This window comes from Pelobates fuscus, chromosome 4 (genome assembly GCF_036172605.1).
Source record: "Pelobates fuscus isolate aPelFus1 chromosome 4, aPelFus1.pri, whole genome shotgun sequence".
In the NCBI taxonomy this organism is placed as follows: domain Eukaryota; kingdom Metazoa; phylum Chordata; class Amphibia; order Anura; family Pelobatidae; genus Pelobates; species Pelobates fuscus.
The window spans coordinates 269,132,496-269,149,690 of record NC_086320.1 but is presented as its reverse complement, the minus strand read 5'-3'; the positions used below and the strand labels follow the sequence as shown (position 1 = coordinate 269,149,690).

At 41.1% G+C, this 17,195-nt stretch overlaps 1 protein-coding gene across 1 annotated transcript in view; it reads right to left on the bottom strand.

Annotated features, from left to right (window-relative positions):
• KIF15 (kinesin family member 15) overlaps positions 1-17,195 on the bottom strand; it is a 102,525-nt gene that overhangs the window by 36,579 nt on the left and 48,751 nt on the right. Inside the window, exons 12-19 of the mRNA XM_063452102.1 lie at positions 17,093-17,181; positions 5,789-5,998; positions 4,646-4,820; positions 4,022-4,160; positions 3,065-3,206; positions 2,710-2,907; positions 2,411-2,518; positions 2,069-2,174 (exon numbers count right to left, since the gene is read on the bottom strand). Coding sequence (XP_063308172.1) covers positions 2,069-2,174; positions 2,411-2,518; positions 2,710-2,907; positions 3,065-3,206; positions 4,022-4,160; positions 4,646-4,820; positions 5,789-5,998; positions 17,093-17,181 — 1,167 coding nt within the window. The remainder of the gene's footprint in view (positions 1-2,068; positions 2,175-2,410; positions 2,519-2,709; positions 2,908-3,064; positions 3,207-4,021; positions 4,161-4,645; positions 4,821-5,788; positions 5,999-17,092; positions 17,182-17,195) is intronic.

The window sequence follows — 17,195 nt, the reverse complement described above, 5'->3', positions numbered from 1 at the left end:
TAGCATAAATATACATATAGGTTAAGCAGTGGCACGATATACTTGCACAAGTTTTTTTTTTTTTTTTTTTTTTTTTTTTTTGTAAAACACGTTAAGCTAAGCAGTTGGTTATGTTTGAAATTTTTTACTATTTGTGTGTGTGCATACAAACACCATATATCCCCTTAAGGACACATGACGGAAATATTCCGTCATGATTCCCTTTTATTCCAGAAGTTGTGTCCTTAAAGGGATATAGAGATCTCTCTATATAAAGTGTTTCTATGCAAACACACAGTGTGGCTGAGGACGGTTGCCGTAGGAGGGGGGCGGGTGTAGAAAGCTCTGCTCGCAAACGCGCACATGCGCGGTAGAGCGCCGAGTTCATTCATAGGGCGGCATTCAATGACGGTCTATGAAGAACGCGTTTGGTGCAGCGTGAAGCCGTGCATGCGCACCAGATCACGATGACGCTTCTCAGAGAGAAGCGTCCTATTGGGCCCTGCGATTTCGTAATTTTGGCCTGACGAGGAGCTTGGCGCTGGAACGGAGGTACGTTTTAATGCTAAAACTGGCTCGGATTTTTTTTTTTAATGGCAAATTCATATAAAACCAAGAAAGAAGGCTAGGGGACCTGTCTTTCTTTTTTTTTTATGTTGACTATAGTGATCCTTTAATAGTCGTAATGGTGGATGATAGCAATCCTGGGATTCTCATGACTTATCTTACTGAGCCAATTTTAAATGTCTGTCTAATTCTTTTTTTTTTATTCTTTTTCGCAACCATACTGAATTGTTTATAGTACCCTTTGATCTGTAGTGGTGTTTTTCCCATTTAAAAAAAATGAATAAAATTAAAAAAAGGGTAAAGTCTGCCTCCTACTGGCCTGGCATCAGAACTTGCTTGTTCGGTTAGACTTGCATGTCTTCTTTTTTCCCTTTATTATCTTTATTTAGAATTGGGATATTTTCTTTAAAAAGAAGTATCCCTCCAGTAAGAATATTCTATCCCTGTAGGTTCTCTTTATTTGGTGGGGATGTTAATTTTCCCCACAGCCTTAGATTTCACAAGATCTGGAAAGAACCCACAAATAAATCCTTGCTCAAACCCACAAATAAATCACAAATAGAGTATTTTGATGGAACAAATGCTGACAAAGCCATAAGCAAACAGTACTTTACGTACAAAAATAAAAAAAATGGATGCCATTCCAATATTAGATCATGTAGTAATTAAACTGGATGTTCAGCTGTATCTTTAGATTGAGCTTTTTCCAGTGTCTCCAACCATATCCTCTGTGCCTTTGCAGCTGATGACTCAGTGATACTTTTTCAATCGGCAACTTGAAAAAAAAAAATGCTGCTCTTTTTTGCCTAACCGATGGGAACACCTACTTTTGGCATTATATCAAAATGCTTTTTCCTCATCATTTAAAGAGAAAACAAAATGTTTAGTCATAAAAGCCACCTTTTCTGGATTTTTCCACTCTAATCATGGCGTCTTTAAACTTCGGTGTCTCCGGTGAACGCAGGACCTCTTTTCCATTTCAAGTTTTAACTATTCATAAGTTGACTGCTCGTTCAGGGCTTTGATTTAAATACAAGGAACGATTGGGAGTATGGAGCCTCCAATTTGAATTATGCAAATTACAAGAGGTGTTAGTCGGTAAACTCAAAATACATTAACATTTCTGCTGTCATAGCAGAATTTAAAACGGTGATCGTTTGTTGCCAACAATGCATGAATTATAATAGTTATGTTGCAATGTTCCCATATATTCAGCAACATAAAACAGCTTTAAGCACGCAGAACTGCATTGCCAAGTCAACCAACTATAAAACATGCAAAGCCAATTATAGTGATCTTGAGTATGTTTAATGTTTAGAGATTAAACCAATTATATAATGTTCATTGCTACCACTATTGACATCCATTTCAAAATTTGGAATTGAGGAACACACGGACAATAACAAAGGATCAACATTTATCAAGCTTGTCACTACGCCCTTTAGGAAAGATATACACAAAATACACTTCATTGGCAGTTACTAGATAAAAAAATACCAAACAAATGCCCACAAGACCGTACCATCTTCTTTGCCTTTGAAGTCTTGCTGTTGCTTTTCAAGTGATTTGATTTGTGCAAGAAGTTCCTGTTGCTCTGTACTCCATTTAGCTTTTTCCAACGAGAAATGCTATTAAAAAAAAAAAAAAAAAGAGGAAAAAACACACAATCAAATGCCATGATGTAATTTGCGATTCATATTTTTTTTTTTTACAAAAAATAAATTGATGTGAATGAAGACTACATTACATTAAACAGAAGAAACAGTGAGGAAGTTATTTATTCATATGTAATGTGTTTTGGCAATAAATTCCAGCAATAAACAAAGCTCACATAATAAATAAAAGTTGGCCATGTCCTTCTCACCTCTTGCATCTGAGTAGAATGGTGCTCCAGCTTGCTGAGCTGTTGTTGGGACTTCATATTTCTGCTTTCCTCCTCATCTAGCTTAGCTTGTAGACTAGTCACTTGTTCCTAAAAATAAATAATGCAGAAATTTAAATCTCTAATTAGTATGAAGGCAACCCCTCATCTTGTATTAATTGTTCTTTAATCTACATTTCCCACAAAATACATGCATTTATAAATGTATTTGGAAAAAATTTGAATGTTTTGAGGCTCATGTTGTTGGAGCCAACTCCAGAAATGTCCACTCTATAACCTACCTGAACCATTCTGAGTTCCTCAGCAATAGCTTCATATGCTTGCTCACTCATCTCTGGTGGGATGGGCTCATTGACTATGTCATCTATTTGCATTCCTGATTTAGGAGTATCCATCAAGCCATTGGGTGAATCACTTGGACTCATGCGTGGAACGAGTCGAGATCTCAAGTTGTACGCCTTTGTTGGAGTGGTCATGTTCTGTATAGAAACAAATGCACAACCAATAGAAAAACATTTTTATATTGTAAAAGTTTTTTTTGTAGTAATAATCAGTTTATTGGAATGATAAAAGTTCACTTGAAATCTGTCCAGAGCCTAATTTTGTACAAATGGTGAAAAGGTTATTTTTAGTTACCTTTATGGTTTCTGTATGCATTCGGTTCAGCTGTGACATTTCCAGACGTTTGTGCGTCTTGATGGCCTCTAAAATGTTTTCAAGATGTGTGTTGGATGTTTGCAATGACTGAAGCTCTGACTCCTGTTCAACCTGCTTCTTCCTAATACATCAATAATGTATTTATTTTAAATGCAAACAATTTTTTTTTTTTAAATAACTGTATATCCCAGCGTATTTATTATATGTTTAAGCATCAGGTAGCTGTAAAGGGTTACTGTCATCTCAGTGCACATGAGCAGGACACCAAACAAGGGCAGAAAAGAATCAGAAACACAAAATTATGAGAAAACCCAAAACATGTACAAAAAAAACTTTAATCTCATAGCGCTGCCATGAGCAATTTTAAATATAGATTTTCATTGCATGCGGAGATCAGTGGCATGCTTTAGTGTTATATTCATTAACAGCAGGACTTTACTGAGCTACTAAGGTTAGATAAGCAGATCAATCGTCTAAATAGGCAAAAGGTCTTTATCCAACATTTTTAGAGACCAGATTTGAGACAATATGCCATTGTTTACTAAGGGGTTAAGGTGTAGCATGGCCTACACAGACCAAGGAAATGTCAATTGACTCTTATTACTAATGATATTCATGGTCACAATATACAGCCCTGCTGAAGTTAAGACATACAACTTTAAAACATCAAATTGTAATGATAACATCACTATTCCTAAAGGACTATATACAATGTTTAGATGAATACACTTAAATAAGTTTTGAATGATTAGGGAGTGAGAAACATGTAAATAGATTTAGACAAACAATTTGCATCGTAAACATTTAATTATAAAATATGGCAATTGAAGAATTGTATTTCTCCAATAAGTCCTTTTAAGTGATTTTATTAGTGTGTCTTTCAGAAATGTATGCACTTGTGAATGGTCCTTTAAACAGTGGAAATTTTGTACCAACTTAGTTAACTCTTTGAACTCTTCATATTCTTGCTTTGAGGTTTCCAGCTCACTTTGAAGCTGCAACAATCGTTCTTTCATCCTTTCCAGTGATATATTATTGTTGTCTGATGGTAGCGGAGTGGAATGCATTGGTAGACCTAAAGCAGCATCAAGTAAATAAATTAGTACAACAGTTATTTGTAACAAAATCATGCACAGAACATAACTAGCAAAGATAGTTTGACAACTTAAATGTTTTATCATCTATAAGTTTTAAGTTTCATTTTTGTTGGGCTGTATTGTGGATGTCATCTCAGCATAGAGAACCTTCAAGTAGCCTCAGTGTTTCTATTGCAGTCATACTATGCCTTTCTCTAATTAAGGCAGTGTGATATGAGATGAGTTTTCTCAATAAAGTAAGTTTGATGGGAAAACAAGATGCATCCAAAGAAGGCAGCATTTATTTTTCTCCTATGTAAACATTCTGCATTTTGTATTCCTCCTCCCCCCCGCCAAAAAAAAGACAAATTTAGAATACGAAAATACAGGATTACATTTGCTAATGTTTCCAGTGATTGATTATAAAGAGAGAGATCATAAACATGATTAGCATTATGTGTGTCTGATCTAAGTTTATTCCTACCTCTGTTCTTCTCAGCTGTAGATGCTTCTAAAAATGCCTTTTCCAGCTCTGCAATCATTTGGGCACTAAGTTCTTGGGCTCTCTTTACAGACTGCAGTGAACGAAGACCTTTATTTTCCTCTCTCAAACTATGATTCTCAAGGGCATATTTAGCTACACGAGGGTGATGCTCAATCTGTGAAATATACAAACATACACCAAAAAAAATAAAAAAATTAAATTCAATCTTTAGCAACATTTTATTGAACTCTGTGTAATCTTTTCATAAAAATTCAGTTTTTAACCAATTCACATTTTGAGGCCCTTTCCCATTGATAAAAAAAAAAGAAGCTTAAAACTGAAACATCTTTCCATTTCTTTTCAGAAAACATTCAGCCACTGAATGATGTACAGGGTTGGAAAGCACGGATATTGCTCAAGCTGAATGGGAACTTATATACTATATCACATAAGAATGGAAGGGCTGCATTTGTCCAGGGGACTCAAGTAGTTAAACCTTTCTGAAGCAGACTGTAGTGGATTTAGTGACAGAGTGCTTCATTACAATGGTCTTTTAATTATTTTTCTAGACTTGCTTTATCGGCCTGTATTTAGGTTGAATAAAGAAATCGGATATAGGATAGGGCAGTTTTGCAAGAACAGACCCTGTATCTTTAGGTTATACATGTTATGTCAGACTTTCAGTCTCTTGTGACCCACCCATCTTTATATATCGATTATTACCCAATTGTCTTTTATAATCATTATCCATTGTGTATCTCTACTGCCTCAAGCGAACACCTTATGACCACTGCCTACTGACAGGCTAAGGGATCAGCTCACTGCTCTGGGGGCTATTAAGACTCACACCAGCAGTCATCGCTCAGTTTTTGCAAAGCACAAGGACACAGACTAGCTGGTGCCCAAACGCTCCCAGTGCTTAACCTGACAGATCTGTTTAGACAGCATCATGTGTTGTAATGTGTTAAATCTATCAGTTTTGTACATTAAAATGGGTTGCAAACCTGAATACATGTATTTAGCACACTATATATTTCACATGCCTGCATGGCTATTAGTATTAATAATCACTGGTTGGGTATTCATCGGAAAAGCAGGACACCTAATGAGGGGGTCACTAAGAGGTCACTCACACAACAGTACCTGATCTTTTAATACACGTATCTCCTCCTTGAGTTCAGAAATCAAGTCTTCTTGCTCGTTATTGGAGAATGAATTGCGACCATCTTTCAGAGTTCTTTCGAGGCGTGCTATGTGGTCTTCCCTGAATTTAACAATCATTTTATTTGATTGGATGAACTTTTCTTTCTTGTTGCAAAGATCCTCTAGCTGGGCTATTTTTTGTAAACAGGCCTGTAGATTGGGTTGCAAAATGAAATTCAGAATTCAATAGTCATGAAAAACTAGCACAGACCAAGTACCAGTGAACGCTTTGATAAATTCTGTGCCCAACACAAACTATACATGCACTAAGCATTATCAAGAGAACAAACCAAATAAAAAACAAAAAAACAACTTAACATAGCTTTACAGTGTCAGTCTCTCTGCCTTAGGTGTAGACCCTGTGTAATAGAGCTACTCCTATGTCAATTGTTAAAGAAACAGCATTAAGGGTAGAACAAGGGTTTTGCTTGCATAAATCCACAGAAATTATTACAGTAGTAGAATAGCAATTTGCAGGCTATTTTTTGTTTTTAAAAACAAAGAATAAGAACTGTGAGAAAGGACAAAAGCTTAGAGAAACTCAACAGGGTGCCCTTTGGTAAATACATTTTTGCTCACTCGTGCCATTACAGATAGAACATATCTTAAGCATAACAGACTGATCCCACCTGAAAGTACAGTCCAGAACCGAAATGCCAGCAAGTTCCCTGTGCACGAGAGATACAGCCAGATGATCATTTCAGCCTTTGGGCCTCGTCAGTGAAGTGTAGCCAATACCCCTCTAGGCACAGTGTTTTACACACAAATATTCTCCTGCAAATCCAAACAACTACTTCACACTTTTAATGCTCTCCTTCGCCCTGTTGCTCCCTCTCCTCTTACCACCCTGTCTGCCTCAAACTTTGCAAATCACTTCACTGAGAAGATTTCTACAATCAGGAAAGAGACTCTAACTTCTTTCCCCTTCCAATACATCACCCAACCCAAATCCCTTCGCTGTTATATGCTACTACAACGGAAGAGGATTCTTCTCTTCCCCAGTCCTCCCGCCCCATCACGTGTTTGCTCGATCCTATTCCCTCACATCTCATCTGCACTGTCCCTCTCTTGCTCTTCCACTCACTAAAATTTTCAATCTCTCCTTTTCCTCCGGCACATTTTCTTCACCCTTCAAGCATGCAACCATAACGCCGATTTTGAAAATGTCCAACCTTGACCAAAACTCCCCATCTAACTACTGCCCTTTATTGCTACTGCCATTTGCCTCCAAGATCCAAGAGAGAGTTGTGTATGAGAGATTGACAGACTTCCTCAAATACAACTCTCTGCTTGACCTGCTTCAGTCTGGATTCCACGCTCGTCACTCTGTTTAAACAACTGTGAAAAAACTATCCAACGATTTAATCGCGGCTAAATCTTGTGGCCATTACGCTCTCCTAATTCTCCTTTATCTTTGTCATGAATGCACCCTACTTCGAGAGTGTGCGTGATGTAGTGGTGAAAGGGTTAAAGTTCACTATTTTTCTGCACTAGACCGGAAATAATGATAACATCCCACTTAACACCACCCACACCTAACCATAAGAATATAAATATTACTAATTTTTTTTTCCATAAAACACAAGCTTTATTGAAAAATAACTGAACATTAAAATTTAATCCAGCTGCATCTCGACACTTTTTCCACTTTTTGGATGTAATTTTAAGTTACGTTTTAATAATGCATATATGTTTATATTCTTTATTTTGTTTGTGCATTCAATAAACAAGCGGGCTTGCACTACCCCAACAGCTGGTGCAAACTAGGTATCAAGCATAGTATGACATTTATGTGGGCATTCTTGCCATTACATTGCACATTTTAGGACTTAGAGTAAGCTAGCTAAGTCTAATCTCTTCGATCTAAAAGTTAAGGGGGGGGATGTCTCTTGTTAGACACAAAAAAGTATTGCTGTACACAAGCATTACAGAGGAATGGGACGCCTTACAATCTTAACGGTTGTGCATAGTCTGGAGGGTGATTGAGCATTATGGCCCCGTCTTACACTGTGTTGTAGGAGTTAAGGATATAGTCGTCGGTATGCCCACGCGTGGTAGGCATGTTTGTGCTTTTAAGTAGCCTTATCTTGCCGGCTGAAAGAGTAGGTATCTTTATGCGTTCCCAGACACCCATAAGTATTATAGTTAAAGGTATTCTTTATGCCGTTTAGTGTCTTGTCAGCAGGGACGCCATCAGGACATGACAACCATAACGGTTGTCATGGGCCCGGCAGTCCTGGGGGGCCCGGACTGCTCAGGGAGTCCCGGGCCCCACATTCCATTTGTGCACATATAGATAGTGATTATCGCTATCTATATGTTCACCTCGGGCCCCGGCTACCTGTAGAATGCAGACGGGGACCAGCCAGCACCATCTTAACTCTCCAGCTGCTCCTGCCCGTAACTCTCGCGAGCTCTGCGGCTGGCAGAGCGTTGTCACGGGTTACCATGGCAACGCTCCGCGCGGCAAACAGCACAGCTCGCGAGACTTACAGGCAAGAGCTGCTGGAGTGTTAAGTGTCCCCGTCTGCATTCTACAGCGGCTGGCTACCTCTACCGGACCACCAGGGATGTGATCTCCCCCCTCCCTGGCCAGGTAAGAAGCAGGGAGGGGGGAATAAAATGTAAATGCAACCAAAAAGGCTCACCCCCCACCCCCCTATTTTACATACAGCCCCCACATTTACACACACTAAAACCACAACACACACACACTGCATACACACACTAAAACCACAACACACACACACACTGCATACACACATTAAAACCACAACACACACACACACTGCATACACACACTAAAACCACAACACAAACACACACTGCATACACACACTAAAACCACAACACAAACACGCACTGCGTTCACCATACACACACTAAAACCACAACACAAACACGCACTGCGTTCACCATAAACACACTAAAACCACAACACAAACACGCACTGCATTCACCATACACACACTAAAACCACAACACAAACACACACTGCATTAACCATACACACACTAAAACCACAACACAAACACACACTGCATTCAACACAAACACACACTGCATTCACCATACACACACTGCATTCACCATACACACACTAAAACCACAACACAAACACACACTGCATTCACCATACACACACTAAAACCACAACACACTGCATTCACCATACACACACTAAAACCACAACACACTGCATTCACCATACACACACTAAAACCACAACACACTGCATTCACCATACACACACTAAAACCACAACACACTGCATTCACCATACACACACTAAAACCACAACACACTGCATTCACCATACACACACTAAAACCACAACACACTGCATTCACCATACACACACTAAAACCACAACGCACTGCATTCACCATACACACACTAAAACCACAACGCACTGCATTCACCATACACACACGAAAACCACAACACACTGCATTCACCATACACACACTAAAACAACAACACAAACACGCACTGCTTTCACCATACACACTAAAACTACAACACACTGCATTCACCATACACACACTAAAACCACAACACAAACACTGCATTCACCATACACACACTAAAACCACAACACAAACACGCACTGCTTTCACCATACACACACTAAAACTACAACACAAACACGCACTGCTTTCACCATACACACACTAAAACTACAACACAAACACGCACTGCTTTCACCATACACACACTAAAACTACAACACAAACACGCACTGCTTTCACCATACACACACTAAAACTACAACACAAACATGCACTGCTTTCACCATACACACACTAAAACTACAACACAAACACGCACTGCTTTCACCATACACACACTAAAACCACAACACAAACACGCACTGCTTTCACCATACACACACTAAAACTACAACACAAACACGCACTGCTTTCACCATACACACACTAAAACTACAACACAAACACGCACTGCTTTCACCATACACACACTAAAACTACAACACAAACACGCACTGCATTCACCATACACGCACACACTTTATCTAAAACACACAAAACTACATTCATTATACAAATGTGCAATCTGTATCCATTTTACACACCACACAGGCCATCCTTGTGGGTGGACTCAGAATGGGTCATCAGGGGCGGGCCCAGGGGGCCCACACTTTGAACTGTGTCAGGGGCCCTGAAATTTCTGATGGCCATGCTTGTCAGTAGGTGATCGAGATTAGGGTTTATGCCCGAGATTAAAGCCGTGCTTGCGTAATGATATTTTTTGTGGGGGGGTTGTATGACCGGTCCTAGGCCGGGTGAGATGATGGCTTACCTCCTTGGTAGGAGTGGGTTGGCACCCCTGGCTGCCGCTGTTTGCAAGCTGTATGGATAGGCATCGGCTGTAGTGGCAAGTCTAATGGGGCACTAATCGGTGTACTGTCATTCCCTCAACGTTATGTGAGGAGAGTGGCAAGCCGTTGTGCAGTCTCAGGCCTATTGGTTGCGCTTTTTGTATGTTGGGGGGGGGGGGGGTGGAAGAGTACTGTCTGCAGCTGTAATGGGGAATGGGAATCTGTCCTGCTTATAGGCTGAGTTAACTATTGTGAGTAACACATGACTATCTCACTAGATGCAAGGGAAACAAACCAAAAAAGTATCCAAAGTGGGATCTTTCTTAAGAAGATGCCAATGTTTCGTGATGCACTTCTTAAGGAATTGCGATTGACTACTGTAATTAAAAATTATAGGGCAATTAAAACTGTCGTCCTGTAGTCTCTCTCTCTTAGTTGGATTCAGGAGCATGTGTCTCTAGATTGTCAACCCTTATGATGGATTGTTGTAGGAGCTATGGCTCATATTCCTTTTCTAGAAATTGAGCCTTAACCTTTTCCAGTTGTTTCTTGTATATTTCAGGGTCTGAACAGTTTTTCTTTATGCGTTGGAACTTTCCATATGGTACGTTAGTCAACCACGGTGGATGGTGACAACTGGACCTTAAAATGAAGCTGTTAACATCAACAACCTTAAAAAAGGTCTTGGATTTTAAGCTTTGTTCTTCCACATATAGAACTAGATCTAAAAAGTCAACACTAGTTGCACTGAATTTCGAAGTAAAAGCTAAATTAAATAAATTGGTGTTCATGTATTCTAAAAATAGGATGAGTTCTCTCTCCTCTCCTTCCCAAATAAAAAAAATAATCGTCAATGTACCGTTTATAGAGGACCAGGTTCGAAACCCAGGGGTGACCCTGCCATATATAGAAATCTTCCCAGTAGGCCATGAAGATATTAGCGTAACTGGGTGTGAACCTGGTCCCCATAGCAGTACCTGTGATTTGGAGGTATACCTCATCATTGTGCCAAAAATAATTATGGGAAAGAATAAAATTAATACATTCAACTAAAAACTCTATTTGTTCCATTTGTAGCTCCGAAGTCTTATATAAAGTGTGTCTGACTGCCCTTAATCCTAATTAATGTTGTACAACAGTATATAGTGAGGTTTCGTCACAAGTGACCAGCCTATATGTATTCTTCCAAGGTATGCCCTCTAGTATTCGAAGTACCGTATATACTCGAGTATAAGCCGACCCGAATATAAGCCGAGGCCCCTAATTTTTCCCCAAAAAACTGGGAAAACTTATTGACTCGAGTATAAGACTAGGGTGGGAAATGCAGCAGCTACTGGTAAATTTCTAAATAAAATTAGATCCTAGAAAAAATATATTAATTGAATATTTATTTACAGTGTGTGTATAATGAATGCAGTGTGTGCGTATGAGTGCAGCGTGTGTGTATGAGTGCAGCGTGTGTGTATGAGTGCAGCGTGTGTGTATGAGTGCAGCGTGTGTGTATGAGTGCAGCGTGTGTGTATGAGTGCAGCGTGTGTGTATGAGTGCAGCGTGTGTATGAGTGCAGTGTGTGTGTGTGTATGAATGCAGTGTGTGTGAGTGCAGTGTGTGTATGAGTGCAATGTGTGTATGAATGCAGTGTGTGTATGAATGCAGTGTATGAATGCAGTGTGTGCAGGGCCGGTGCAAGGATATTTGCCCCCCCCCATATGTCCTGACCTCCCCTCCTCCTCCCTCAGTGGTCCTTACCTCCCCACCCCCGTGTTCCCTCACCCCCCTCCCCCAGTGGTCCTGACTCACCCCTCCCCTAGTGGTCCTTACTTCCCCCTCCCCTCCCCTAGTGGTCCTTACTTCCCCCTCCCCTCCCCTAGTGGTCCTTATCCCCCCCTCCCTCCCCTAGTGGTCCTTATCCCCCCCCTCCCTCCCATAGTGGTCCTTATCCCCCTCCCTCCCATAGTGGTCCTTATCCCCCCCCTCCCTTCCTCCCATAGTGGTCCTTATCCCCCCCCCTCCCTCCGATAGTGTTCCTTTTCTCCCCCCCTTCCCTCCCATAGTGGTCCTTATCCCACCCCCCTCCCTCCGATAGTGGTCCTTATCCCCCCCTCCCTTCCATAGTGGTATAGTGGTCCTTATCCCCCCCCCTCCCTCCGATAGTGTTCCTTTTCTCCCCCCCTTCCCTCCCATAGTGGTCCTTATCCCACCCCCCTCCCTCCGATAGTGGTCCTTATCCCCCCCTCCCTTCCATAGTGGTATAGTGGTCCTTATCCCCCCCCCCTCCCTCCCATAGTGGTCCTTATCCCCCCCCTCCCTCCCATAGTGGTCCTTATCCCCCCCTTCCCTCCCATAGTGGTCCTTATCCCCCCCCTCCCTCCCATAGTGGTCCTTATCCCCCCCTCCCTCCCATAGTGGTCCTTATCCCCCCCCTCCCTCCCATAGCGGTCCTTATACCCCCCTCCCTCCCATAGTGGTCCTTATCCCACCCCCTCCCTCCAATAGTGGTCCTTATCCCCCCCCTCCCTCCCATAGCGGTCCTTATACCCCCCTCCCTCCCATAGTGGTCCTTATCCCACCCCCTCCCTCCAATAGTGGTCCTTATCCCCCCCCCTCCCTCCCATAGCGGTCCTTATACCCCCCTCCCTCCCATAGTGGTCCTTATCCCACCCCCTCCCTCCCATAGTGGTCCTTATACCCCCCCCCCCCCTCCCACAGTGGTCCTTATACCCCCCCCCCTCCCACAGTGGTCCTTATACCCCCTTTTTTTTTTAATTATTTTTTTTATTATTATTTTTTTTTTATTATTATTTCTTATTTTATTTATTTTTCGTCCCCCCTCCCTGCTTGATATATGGCAGGGAGGGGGGCTCCTTCCCTGGTGGTCCAGTGGCAGTTCAGTGGGGGGGAGAGGGGGGCTGGCAGAGCTGTACTTACCTTTCCTGCAGCTCCTGTCAGCTCTCTCCTCCTCCGCGCCGTCCGTGCAGCTCCTTCTATCAGCTCACACTGTAAGTCTCGCGAGAGCCGCGGCTCTCGCGAGACTTACACTGGGAGCTGACCGAGGTGCTGAACGGACGGCGCGGAGGAGGAGAGAGCTGACAGGAGCTGCAGGAAAGGTAAGTACAGCTCTGCCAGCCCCCCTCTCCCCCGGTCTGTATTATGGCAATGCAAATTGCCATAATACAGACCTTGACTCGAGTATAAGCCGAGTTGGGGTTTTTCAGCCCAAAAAATGGGCTGAAAAACTCGGCTTATACTCGAGTATATACGGTAGTTCACTACTATCCCTTAAATATGATTTGGTCCCTTTAACTGAGGGCTGCAGTAGTGTATCTATATACTGGGACAGATTCGAAGTCAGAGATCCGATCTCCGAAATGATTGGTCTCCCAGGTGGTTCAGTTGTGTGCTTATGAACCTTTGGAAGAAAGTAAAAAAACGCTTTCCTGGGATATGTATTTAAAACAAAATTGTATTCCTTCTTTGTCAAAATTCCCACCTGTCTCCCCTTATCCAAAAGAGTAGTTAAATCTCTCTGGAAGTCTGAAGTTGGATCTCTATTTAGTAACTCATACGTTTTTTTTTATCTAATAGAATCCTAAAGCACTCTTTTTCGTAATATTCTAAGCTCATTAAAACAATACCCCCGCCCTTATCGGCGGGTTTAATAATAATATCCCTATTGTCGCTCTGTTCCTTTAATGCTTTTTTCTCTTGCAATGTCAAATTTTGATGTTTATTCGGGATTCTAGTTTGAATTTTCTCCAACTCTTCCAGTACTGCTATGTTAAAGGCGTACATATACGCACTTAATGGATTTGGGGGACAGAATTTGGACTTCTGTTTAAGGGCTGTGTGGGTAAAAGGACTATCCTGTTGATTAATTGGTTTATCGAAAGAGTTGCTACTAAAATAGCGTTTTAAATTTTATGTTCTCATAAATTTCTGGACATCTAGAAAGTTCTTAAAGAATTAAACAAACAGACGTTTTACTCATTAATTAGATAGGAGCATTTAAAAGCATGCCCCAATGAACTGTTACACTATCTTGAGAAAGCCTGGTATTGTGGGCGAAACGCGTCGAAGTGTGAACAGCTTCCTGCTGCCAGAGGTGGATGCACGTCTGTCAGCATTGTTTGCCAGCCAAAGCCTCCTCTCCGTTTGAATATTCATTTTATCAGCGCTGAGATCGGGTGGGAGTGTGCACTGATCCTCTGTGTATTTTAAAGTTTATATCGTGGTGTCTTGGAAACGAGTACCACAACTTGCTGATGTAAGGGTCTTTAATTTGGGGGAAGGGTTTTGTATGTTAACTTGATGTATGTTAACTTGATTAAATTGCAGTATTACGCTATGATAGGTCTCATTGTATCATTTCAAGGTTAAAAGCCCACAGTGCAACAATGTACCTACAGATGCTGTGACATAACTGCAAGACTAATCTTAACCCTGTAAAAGATCATCACCCAAGATTTATTGGACCCTATAGCAAGACTTTTTATGATTATTTGAGTACTACACTTATGCTGGTCTGTTTTATTGTATTTTATTTTATTGCACTTGGAAGTATTTCCATGAATCCGCATTTATAAGTGTTTTACTTCAGATTGAGAGTGATCACCTAAATTAGGTTTTCAAGTATAGCGCTGACACTTTATTTTTGTTGATATATTATGTGTAAAGTTTTTAAGGATCTTTATATGTGTATAGCTGCTGAATTTACTCACGTTCTTATTGATATTTAGTTTTATTTACTTTTAAGATCTGCGCTCTCCTATTTGGTCTATAAGGTTAAGTTATGCCAATCGTGTTTGGGCTTGTTTAGAAAATGGCGCTTGTCCCATTCTAAATATAATAAAAAATTATTCTGTGGGTACACAATGTTTCTTTTGGATATGATTCTTTAACACAAGGCTAATGGTTATTAACATATCAAAGAAATTAACTCATCAATTAAGAGGCAGAGGCCATATGGCTGAAGGCAATTAGTTTACATTGGAACTAGACTTCCAGGCCACTTACGTGTGACTTCTCACACCTTACAGAGCCGTTGATAAATCAAAGGATCAATCCATGTTGTAAACCAACTGCTTCCTTTCACATTCCTATGCAATTTACATTATCCCTTCTATCATCTGACCTTGCTACCAGATGGCCATTTCATTATTATTATTTTATTATTTATATAGCGCCATCACATTCCGTTGCGCTGTACAATGGGTATATGCACTACAAAAATTACATTAAATTGAATATGCTGTTGTGCTACAATGATTTAAGCACCCTTTCTGCTGCCTTTGACACTATTTATCATCAACAGCAGCTTCTTATTCTCCGTAATCTCAGTCTACGAGATACTGCGCTCTCCTTGTGCTCCTCCTACGTCTCCCAGCGCTTTTTCAGTGTTTTTCTCTGGCTCTGCCTCTTCTCCCCAACTCTGTTGGGTGTTCCCAAAGGTTCTGTCCTTGGTCCCCTACTGTTCTCTATACTGCCTCACTTGGTAAACTTATCAGCTCCTCTGGCTTCCATTATCATTTATATGCAGATGAGACAGAAATCTACCTGTCCTCTCGCCGCCCATCTTGACTCATGTCTCTGACTGCCTCTCCGCAATTTCCAACTGGATGACTGCTCACTTCCTTAAACTCAACCTGTCCATAACAGAACTTCTGGTCTCTCCACCCTCAAGTGTTGCTACTCCCATGCCAGTCTCCCTCCAAGTCAACAGGGCCACATCACCTCTACCTCGCAGGTTCGCTGCCTAGGTGTCCTCTTTGACTGACCTCTCCTTTACCTCTCATGTCCAGTCGATCGCCAAATCCTGCCAATTTCATCTAAAAAACATAACTCGCATCGGCGCCTATTTAACACCACACGCGGCTAAGGTGCTGGTCCATGCCGTTGTTCTCTCTCACCTTGACTACTGCAATCCCCTTCTCAGTGGTCTTACGTGTTCCCAGATTGCACCACTGCAATATATAATGAATGCAGCAGCGAGGCTAATTTTCCCGCCCGCACCTCCAGTTAGTGGCTTCCAGTTAGATATAGGGCTCAATTTAAGATTCTGGTGCTTGCTTACAAGTCCCTACATAATGCTGCTCTAACCTACCTATCCTCCCTAATACACAAATATGTCCCATCGAGACCCCTGCGCTCTGCCTAAGACCTACGCCTATCCTCTGTTTGTATTCCCACATCTGATGCTTGCCTCCAAGACTTCTCCAGGGCTGCACCTTTCCTGTGGAACTCCCTTCCCTTCTACATTAGACTTTCACCCAGTCTCCACTCCTTCAAAAAAAAAAAAAAAAAAAAATCTATGAAAACACTTCTTCAGGAAAGAATAGAATTTAAACTGTTAGCGGGTTTTCCAATGCTTTGGGAAAACACTTCTGATGTCAGCCAAATTGGTAGATATGGGGCAGAGCCAGCAACAGCAGACTGGAATAAAGGTAAGATTTCACTATATTTAAGGGGGAAAGACAAAATGGTTTTAAATTTGCAAATCAAGATGACAAAAAAAAAAACAACACACAACTATATTGATAATCAGAATAAAGTGTTAATGCAAGTAAAGAAGGTAGATTGAGATACAGGGCCAGACATAACAGCATCACAAGTGGTTTAGGAACTTGGGTCAGTAATAGCCAAGCAATATTTTTAATCTTTCAAAATTCTCCGTCCTCTGGAATGATGCCAAAGCAATTTTCTAAAGCGGATGAGGTGGAAATTATTAGGGGTCCAAACATTAGACAGGAAATTACAGACCCATGGGCTTGACATCTGTGGTAAAATGTTTTTTTTTCTTACATGGAGAACAGTCATTCAGAAGAAGAGAGTTAAATGTGTTAGGCATTTTAAATCTTGACCCCTTTCTGCTTGGGCCCATTCTCTTTAAACACTTAACACCTTACCTTCTTTTCAGCTTCTGACTTCTCCATAAGCACCATTGCTTCCAAGAAATTGCTCATGTAGTCAACAATATTCTCGTCAAATGGACCAACTAAATTTTAGGAT